Below are 9060 nucleotides of genomic sequence, written 5' to 3'. Positions count from 1 at the left end.
GTGCATCTACCTGGGGATACTTCATAGTTCATACTGGTCACTAGAGAGGGCAGTCCGGCTCAACACCGGTGCTAGCAACTACAGCACAGTAGGTGCCCTAATTGTCATATCGCACATATAACATATTGGTGGCTGGGTGGGTGGGGGTCCATATGTGGATTATAGACTTGTACAATTGTATGGATATTCACTCATATGAACCTATGTATACCTGTGGCTGTATCATATAAGGAATGGTGGTATGGTATATAGTCCATAGCTGGATAACATTTTAAATAAGGTATATATTATCTCAGCGAAGCGTTGGGTTTTGGGGAGTACGAAGTATGAGTACTGCTAAAAGCGCAGCGCGAGCGATTAGTGGTATCCCGTACGAGTACATGCTATATAGATCTTTTCCATAACATCGATATCCATGGATATCGGAAGGATTTCGGACGGATAAAAACCTGAGATCACTTTCTACTATTCGCGTATCTCGAATTGCTTTGACGGGCCAAGCGCGGGCCAAGCACATAGTACTTTCATAGTTTATCAAGCTTGTCTGTCACGTGCCCTGAATGGTAGTACTGTGTTCCCGAGATGACCGCTCTATAGGAATAATGGTACGTAAAAATATCGTATGCGAACTCGGACCGAAATCAAGTAGACTGCACGAATCGGGATGTTATGGAAAAGATCTATACGTTCACTTTTCCGTTTTTAACTGTTTCCGTACGAGTGCTCGTGAGATAAGCGATATAGTAATGACGCAAAATTTAGGAGCCGTCCGATCGTACTGTGTAATGTTCTGGCCGCACGATTAAAATTCTAATTAATGTATGCCGTCAGATTCTAGTCCCGAACTACACAGGCCGCAAGATTTTCAAACAAGATTGGTGCAAAATTAGGGAGCCGTCCGATCAATTACACGATGTTCGAGAGCCGTTAGATCCAGGACGCTAGTAGGTACTAGGAGTAGGTACTACTAATAGTAGTACGAGTACTAGAGTAACAACACCGGTGGCCGTATAGGGTATTCGAGTAGGAGGTACAGTACGAGTATACGAATTTACTGGTACTGGTACTGTACTTTACTGGTACTGGTACCTACGAGTAACGTACTGGTACCGTAGGTACCTACTCATTACTTGTAAGTACCTACTCTCTCTCTCTCTCTACCTACTCATTACTACTCCTGCCCCAACTACTGGTACCTACGAGTACCTACTCAGGGTACCTACTCTAGGTACCTACCGTATACCAATCAATATGGAAGGTCGAAGGATATGATATGGAACGAGTAGGAGTAGGAGTTGGTAGGAGTAGGAGTAGGAGTATGGTCTACTACACTAGGTAGGTAGGGTACCCAAAACCCAACAGCTTCGCGGAGTGCAACTGCCCAAGTTCCATATTATTTTCAAATAATGTGAATGTTTTAAATCTGTATTTTATAAGCGTATATATCATATAAATGTTTGTCGTGGGGTGGGTGGGGGTCCATATGTGGATAATGGACGGGTAGGGCATCGGGGCGGTCATACGTGCAATAATACCCGCGTTATGTATATTACTGCATGTACTCGTAGGTACCAGTACCAGTAAAGTACAGTACCAGTACCAGTAAATTCGTATACTCGTACCATGTACCTCCTACTCGAGTACCCTATACGGCCACCAGTATTATTACTCTAGTACTCGTACTACTATTAGTAGTACCTACTCCTAGTACCTACTAGCGTCCTGGATCTAACGGCTCTCGAACATCGTGTAATTGATCGGACGGCTCCCTAATTTTGCACCAATCTTGTTTGAAAATCTTGCGGCCTGTGTAGTTCGGGACTAGAATCTGACGGCATACATTAATTAGATTTTTAATCGTGCGGCCAGAACAGTGCACAGTACGATCGGACGGCTCCAAAATTTTGCGTCATTACTATATCGCTTATCTCACGAGTACTCGTACGGAAACAGTTAAAAACGGAAAAGTGAACGTATATAGCATGTACTCGTACGGGATACCACTAATCGCTCGCGCTGCGCTTTGAGCAGTACTCATACTTCGTACTCCCCAAAACCCAACGCTTCGCTGAGACGGGCCGGTAGGCCTACCGGTAGGGTAGGTACGTACCATTGCGGTACGGATACGAGTACAGTACAGTAGGCGGTAGCCGGTAGACGTAGGGTAGAATCGCGATTCGCGATCGATCGGTAGATCGCGATCAGTGGGGTAGGGTACGTACTCGAGACCTGCCGAATAATACGCGAAATCTAAAGCTTATCATTACGAGAATCGGTCTCTTTTTTTGCTGCTGCTGCTGCTGATATGCTGCTGCTGATGCTGCTTTGTTTTTTCATTATATATTATGAGGTAGGTTTAGTAGGGTACTACATACATGACTCGTGTACATATGAGGGGTACCCTAGGTACTGTACATGAGTGGTGGGTGGCGGGTGCCGGTGACATCAGGAGGGTCCTGCCTGTGGTGACATTGTCCAGCTAGAGAGAGGGCAAGGGAGGGCATCCGTATGAATCGCCTAAAACAACGCAGATTCTACGTGACCACACGGCACACCCAAGTAAGCAGGCGAGCACGTTCAAGTTCTGCGCCAATTTCCGGCCCAGCCGGGTGTTCTGACTTCTGATCAGCATTGTCATTAGCTGTTCCATGTGAGGTACTACAGCTACGCACGCAGGGAGTTTCTCCTTCCACCAGCTGGCACTGCCAAACCTGTCACAGGGGCACGATCTGCCATGGGAATATAGCCATTTCCATACCTGGGATGTTTCTTTCTGTTAATTAATTACAGCGATAAATCGCGGGGGGTTGTCATTAATCATTGCAGTATACTATAATCTGTGATAAAATATGATAGCCAGTGTTACATACAATTACTGGCTTGAGCCGGGTTTTTACTACTCCTACTACTACAAGCTTGTATCATGATTTGCGCCCCTATTCCGTGAGGAGAAATCATCAGTGGCCCATCAGAATATGCTGATCCCATGACATGCACAGTAGCAGCTGCCGCGGGGCTAGTACCGCACTGACAAATTCATGATCAGCGGCATTAGTTCCTGGCTCCTAATTCTACATCATGTTGGCTGGGCGATGGTTTCAGTCTTTGAATCATACGGCTGCAGTGCAGAATACCCAACAGGGGGTGTAACTTGCCTGTATGCATGCACGTCTGATTGCAGAGCTCATGGAGGTAATGCTCAGATTATATTGCACGTCTATAACTGTGGAATATTTCCCGGACACAAGCTCATCATGTGGCCATTTAATTAATTTCCTAGGTACAGTTCCTAGGAAAAAGGCGCTGCTAGTGATACCTCACATGTATAAGTCAGTAAGCTGCTGCCATGCTCTGCATATGCCCTCCATGGGCATGTGCTAGCGGCCCGTGATCAGCCGTTACACACCATGCAGTCTGCGCACACAGTCTGCACCCATGCTGCCTGCATGTTGCATGATCCATACGTTTCGCCGTTATTCTGCACCCAGGCCAGCCCTCCGATAGCTGACAACATACTCACGTACATACAATATGAATTGCTCCCCTAGCAAAGCCAGGCATTATTGATTGAGACGCACCTGCACCGGTGACGTTAACCAAGGACCAAGATCCATGAACCTCAGGAATTTTGTGTTAGCAAACGGTTCTGTATTTTGTACTGGCATACGGTCGTACTCTTTTTAATTGCAACTGCGTGCAGGGATCGAGCGCACAGTGCACCTAAGGGATTATCATATGGTATATGTTGAATATATTTGCTCCCATACATTCCGACTCCCACTCTTTATCTTCATACTATCATAATGTAGTTGAGATATATGTGCGACGCTGCATTCACCACATGATCTACATGGCTCGATATGGTAGTACTCCCAACGGCCCGGCTGGCAGGACGTGAGCCCCATGATAGACAGTTCTATGTCATGTCTTTCCTGCCACATGAAGCACGCACTCATGATTTATGTTGTATTGTATACATTTTGATGCGTTGACAACAGCCTGATTATGACATCCCCCAAATGCTGCCATAGCGAGCAAAAGTACGCTCTTCTTTGCCGCTGCCTTGAAGCGAAATCACACCACTGCCGCTCTACGTTCAACGCCTGCAGTACACAGCTACGTAGCCCCCACAGCAGCTGTGTACTGTTGATCCCCTTTGACCGCACCGGGCCACAGCAACTAGACGGGTGTCCAGTACCTTGACGCACGCAAGCCAGCGTGTGGTGTCCACCCCCACCTCCAGCTCCTCTTGTGTCCCTCCGACGCGTCTGCTCGCGCATCGCCATTGTCAAGTACTCTAATCCCCAATGGCACCGGGCACCGCCTCGACAAGCTCCGGGGGTGGCAGAGCAGCCACCTCTAAACGCAGTGCCTCGGACTTTGTGGCAGTCGTGTGGTTGAGACGCACAGTATACTATGTTGCATGGTTGGGTGGTTGAGTATCTTGCATTGTAAGAGTTCAAAGTTCAAACCAAAGTGCAACAGTATTCTTCCATGTGTATGAGTATCCGCCAGGACAGACATTGAGAGTCACAAAACACTACCGCACCACATATGATATGCTGGTCATGGGCGACGGTACCACTAACAGTGTGTCGTTTGGTGCCCGCCATGAGTGCGCATCATGCTGGATGTACAGTCCAGCCGTCGGTTTTTCCCATGCAGGATAACCAAGCTTCGGTAGATGTCTGTGGTAGATGATGTCGTACAGTCGGTGAGTCATGGTTGAATGTGGTATGATACTCTAGCCACCTGGGCAGCAGCCAAAAGCAAGCAAATACTTGCGTTATGATGTCGTAGACGTGGCCTTGCAAGGACAGCCCAGCCTTGCCAGTGCTGCATGGCAAGTCCTGCCTGCACTGTTGTTTGGGCAGCGGATATTATACTGCCGCTGCACACACGCCAGTGCCCTGGGCCCTGCAGTGCCTCGCACGACAGCTGCAACCGGTATCCAAACACACCACACATGTGTCAGGGAGTCTACAATATGGCTAACTAATATCCCCCTGTTTCGGGTACCCTGTCGCAAAGTTTCACAACCTGGCCGTTCTTCCAACAAGCTGCACCCTTGTCCATGTCACCCATGCAGCCCTTAATATGCTCAGATATGCCAGCATCAATATACTGTGTGGTCGTCATGCTCAGACTGACCTTCCAGCCCTTTGCGGACATCAGTGATTATGCAAACTGATCACTTTGCAAAACAGCTTTCATGTGCCTAGTACCAACACAGCAAGCACTGCATTTGATCAAGCGCCCTGCCCAAGCTCAGAGCTAACATGGCGAGCAAGGGTTGGTTATCAAGGGTATCGCAAGACCCTCTGCCGGGTGGAGAAATGTTGGGTCAGCAGTACTGCTATGCAGCAACAGCTAGTTGCGAGGAGCAGAAGTTTAGCGCCAACAACCCACAGACTGCCCAGCCTGTCCGGCCCTTGCTCACCCCCATGGCCCTTTTTGCATCTGCTCTCTCGGCTCCTTCACCATAGCATCCCTCAAGCTTTGATCCGATATCATCACGGACCTTCCCTCAGCCCTCCCCGGCCGTCCGTCATCCTATGCCAGCCCCTCCCCCGCCTTTGTCCATTGCCTGCAACAGCGCCTCCACGCAAACCTGCTCAGGCTATCCCACAGAGGGAAACGGGAGGAGCCCCATCGTGCAGCTGCGACGGAAGAGAATGTTGGGAAGGGGAGGGGGTGGCACGTGAGGAGTGCCGCTGCGAAGAACCCGATGGGGCACAGACTTCACCTTGCCTGTGGCAATGTTGTGCCTCGACAGCAAGGCAGGAAAGCATCCGATTGCGGCCGGCGAGCAGACACATGGCAAGGGAGGCAGTTACCATCCCAGCACGAAGCAAAACTTGGAGCTATACCCGACGCCCGTCATGGTACAAAACCGGTCGGGTGGTGAGCCTCCTTGACTGTATAGATATGTGCGAACATAAGGCACCTGGGCTGCGTTGCACTCTGCCACGACACACACCTGTAATTGGGCGACGCGGCCGTCACATTATGATTCATCATGTGGGTCGTGATGCAAAATGAGGCGTCCCCAGATATGCCGCAAACGAGCGAGGGCCAAGGGCAGCAAAAGCTGTGGTCCTCAGCCTCTTGCTCGCGCTGCCAGAGGCACCCACGGACGGAGCCCCTTGGAACCCCAGCTCCCAACAGCAACGAGTATGTCACAAGCTACGGTCACAGCCGGCGGTGCAGGACGGATGCCGCCTCGGCCACTGTGCCCTGGGGTCAGCCGCCGCTACTGCTAGGCGAGGAGGAGCCACTGCTGGGTGACGCCTTCCTTGTTCTCTTGGAGCTTTTCCGTGGAGATGCAGCATCGCTCCGCTTCCTGTGTAGCAGATGGCAGGGCACAGAGTGCATCTGACTCAACAGCTGTACAGATTATGCCACAGGGGGTTGGCATGGGCACCTCTGTGTGGACAGGGCAGGCCCGAAAGCTTTTTTTTTGGGGGGAGGGGGGGGGGATTTGACTGCCTGTTGCCCACCTGCTGGACCTCACTGTCTTGGCAGAGCGTTTCGACGCCTTGCTGTTCTTCTTGCGCTGGCTGCGAGGCGAGCAAAGCCATAGAGGAGCCGTCAGGAGTCACAAAGAGAGACGGCTAACAAAATCGAAAGAGGGTGAAACCCCCGGCTATGTGATCGCCCACACCCCCCTCTGTCAATTCCCACATGTGTGCGCGTGCACAGGACTTGAGTTGTTTCGGCCTGGCTCAAGTTCTCAAGACTCCAGCAACAGAACGCAGTGCATGAGTGCCACCCCGTGCAATGATAGAAAGGGAGGGTAAGAAGATTGATGGCGCTGTAACTGAGGACGGGCCAGTAGAAAGCGACAAGATTTAGACTGCTACGGAGCTGAGATTGGATGCACAAAGCCAATAAGAGCAGCTGCAGAATGTGTGCGAGGGGCAGCCAGGGGAGCGGAAGCTTAGGAAATGTGCAAGCAGCCCCGGGGGGGGGGGGGGGGGGGGGGCACCTGCGGCCTCCGCTGTCCCCAGAGCTGGCGCTGTCAGACGTGGACCCTGAAGAGACGGAGCCTCCCCCTGCAGCAGGCGGCAGGCGTTTCATTGCAAGTGAGGAGTACGCATAGATAACCTTCCCCTGGCCTTCAGCCGAGCGAGCATTCCCATTTGGCATGGAAGGGAAGGGAACATGCCTGTCCGATACAGAGTGTGGGACAGACTGAAGGGCCACATCCGGGCATCTGAAGGGATGTGCCATTCAGGAGAGGCCATGCAGGCAACATAGGGCCAAGCAAGATGCGGGGAGCTCTCGAGCATTGGAGTGAGTCACGAAACAACTACAGGTGTGTGCATGCCTGAAGATGAGGAGGAGGAAGACCCGGAACCGCTGGAGCTGCCAGAGGATCCTGAGGAAGAGGAAGAGTCGGAGCCCGAGGAAGACCCAGAGCCCGAGGAGGAAGAGTCAGAATCAGAGGACGAGGACCCTGAGTCAGAGGATGAAGAAGAAGAAGTCGATGGACTCCTCCGCCTTTTCTTCTTGCGCTTTTCGTCCTCCTTCCTCCCAGGCTTCCCGGTGTCAGTCTCAAGCAGCTCGTCTGCATCCATGAATCGCTGCCTCACCTACGACAATCACAGACACAGCAGAGCATACGGTGGCACTGACAAGTGAGAGAAACGTACTGCCTGAACATGCTACAGCGAGGTGATGCCATGGACAGAAACAGGAAGCAGAAAGCTAAGCCGCTCTTGCTGTGACCTCTCAGCATGGCCTCGCTGCTCGCATGCCAATCTCTGCGTGGAGAGATCAGAGCTGGGGATGGAAAGCCACGGAGGGGCATGGGATGGGGTGCAGACACTTGGGGGGGGGGGGGGGGGGGGTTGTTCACCTTTGGGTTCTTCAGCTGCTGCGTCCGGGTGGGACGGGCTTGGTAAACCCTTGGGTTAGGGCATTCATACGTCCAGTGCCCGACCTGCATACACTTCTGGCAGACCTGGCTCCCCCCACCTCGGGAGCTTGAGCTCTGCAACAGCAAGTGACGGCACAGCAGGGATAAAGGGGTAAGAGAGCCAGAGTACGAAAGCCAAATTTATTGCCAACATCAGCTGCGGCAAGCACAGTGCAGCTTGGTGTTGATCTGATTCGCCTCTCTGAAGGACGGGGCTGTGCAGGACCGGAGGCACTGATGCGGCCGCAGCACTGTTAGGGCGTGCAGCTGGGAGGAAAGGGTCACAGGTGTGGGGATATAGCATGGGATCAGGAAAAGCTGGCATCTGCTGGCCAGGGTACATCAGCACAGAAGGGATGCATCGGCGATGACGTTGTTAACAGTTAGAGAGGAGGGGTTATAAAACCAGGAGAAGACTGTGGATACCCCGCGGGGGCGAGGAGGGGTGGGGGGGGGGGGGGGGGGGGTTCTATATCATTGTGAAACAGAGGGACAGATAAGTCCGACAGCTGTCTGCAGTTGTGCCGAGGTCAAACATGTTGCAACACCCGGGAGAGCTTGGGAAGAGAAGGAGGGGTCGTGCCAAGGAGAAGCGCCAAAGGCAGGGGGGAGGAGCCGTCCCACACCTGCCGGCCCTGGTACCGCCCCTGCATGTGCACACTCCCGCTTCCGAAGAACGACATCGTGGGACAGCTGGCAGATAGCAGGGATGAAGCAAACTATGCTGTGCGCTCCAAGACACACTGCAAGCTAGCTGTAAATTCCCACTATCCAGAGTTATCAGTCGTCGTCCCGAGAGCTTTCTCAGCTGCCACTGCTGAGATAAGGAATTTCTGGCGCACGCCAGGTTGACTGCTGAGGTAGAGTATACACCAAGTTAGGATCTGGAGTTGCTTTCCGTTCAAGGGGCAGTGCGCCCCGGCAAAAACAACCGCGCGCTGGCCGTCACTTCAAAGCGAACGGGACGGTAGACCTGCCGATCCCTAGCGGAGTTCTCGGGACCTTGGCGCCCGCAACTGAGTTCTGCCCTATATAGATTAATGATGCGCTGATGCTGATGCGCTATTCAGGCTTCGGTCTGCCCGTCTGGTGAGGCAAGCACACCTCATCAGTGCGCAGTCAGTAACGATAGGAGATGC

The 9060-nt window shown here is 52.1% G+C and overlaps 2 protein-coding genes and 1 long non-coding RNA gene across 3 annotated transcripts in view; all 3 read right to left on the bottom strand.

The window, feature by feature from the left end:
- The window catches only part of LOC142357760 (uncharacterized), an 8879-nt gene extending 4156 nt beyond the window's left edge, over positions 1 to 4723 (bottom strand). Inside the window, exons 1-3 of the mRNA XM_075409300.1 lie at positions 4590 to 4723; positions 2539 to 2711; positions 2111 to 2229 (exon numbers count right to left, since the gene is read on the bottom strand). Of these exons, the coding sequence (XP_075265415.1) occupies positions 2111 to 2229; positions 2539 to 2711; positions 4590 to 4723 (426 nt within the window). The remainder of the gene's footprint in view (positions 1 to 2110; positions 2230 to 2538; positions 2712 to 4589) is intronic.
- Positions 4724 to 6205: 1482 nt separating this feature from the next.
- On the bottom strand, positions 6206 to 7044 carry LOC142357756 (uncharacterized). The gene is made up of 3 exons (XR_012761696.1): positions 6989 to 7044; positions 6501 to 6560; positions 6206 to 6343 (listed from the first exon to the last, which is right to left on the bottom strand). It is a non-coding gene; the product is annotated as an uncharacterized LOC142357756 (long non-coding RNA).
- Positions 7045 to 7301: 257 nt separating this feature from the next.
- On the bottom strand, positions 7302 to 8692 carry LOC142357759 (uncharacterized). The gene is made up of 3 exons (XM_075409299.1): positions 8548 to 8692; positions 7862 to 7996; positions 7302 to 7595 (listed from the first exon to the last, which is right to left on the bottom strand). Exons 1-3 carry the CDS (start codon positions 8602 to 8604, stop codon positions 7302 to 7304), a joined length of 486 nt encoding a protein of 161 aa, XP_075265414.1. The 5' UTR covers positions 8605 to 8692.
- Positions 8693 to 9060: the final 368 nt, after the last annotated feature.

The sequence above is a fragment of the Convolutriloba macropyga genome, unplaced genomic scaffold (genome assembly GCF_964194025.1).
Source record: "Convolutriloba macropyga unplaced genomic scaffold, txConMacr16.3 SCAFFOLD_605, whole genome shotgun sequence".
Classification (NCBI taxonomy): domain Eukaryota; kingdom Metazoa; phylum Xenacoelomorpha; order Acoela; family Convolutidae; genus Convolutriloba; species Convolutriloba macropyga.
Note: the sequence above shows the minus strand (reverse complement) of the source record. Positions and strands in the feature narration are given on the sequence as shown.

Coding starts and splice junctions, on each gene's coding strand:
- LOC142357759 (XM_075409299.1), bottom strand. CDS start 8,604: ATGTCGTTCTTCGGAAGCGGGAGTGTGCACATGCAGGGGCGGTACCAG. Junction 7,997..8,547: donor GGCGGTACCAGGGCCGGCAG/GTGTGGGACGGC, acceptor TTGCTGTTGCAG/AGCTCAAGCTCCCGAGGTGG. Junction 7,596..7,861: donor AGCAGCTGAAGAACCCAAAG/GTGAACAACCCC, acceptor TGATTGTCGTAG/GTGAGGCAGCGATTCATGGA.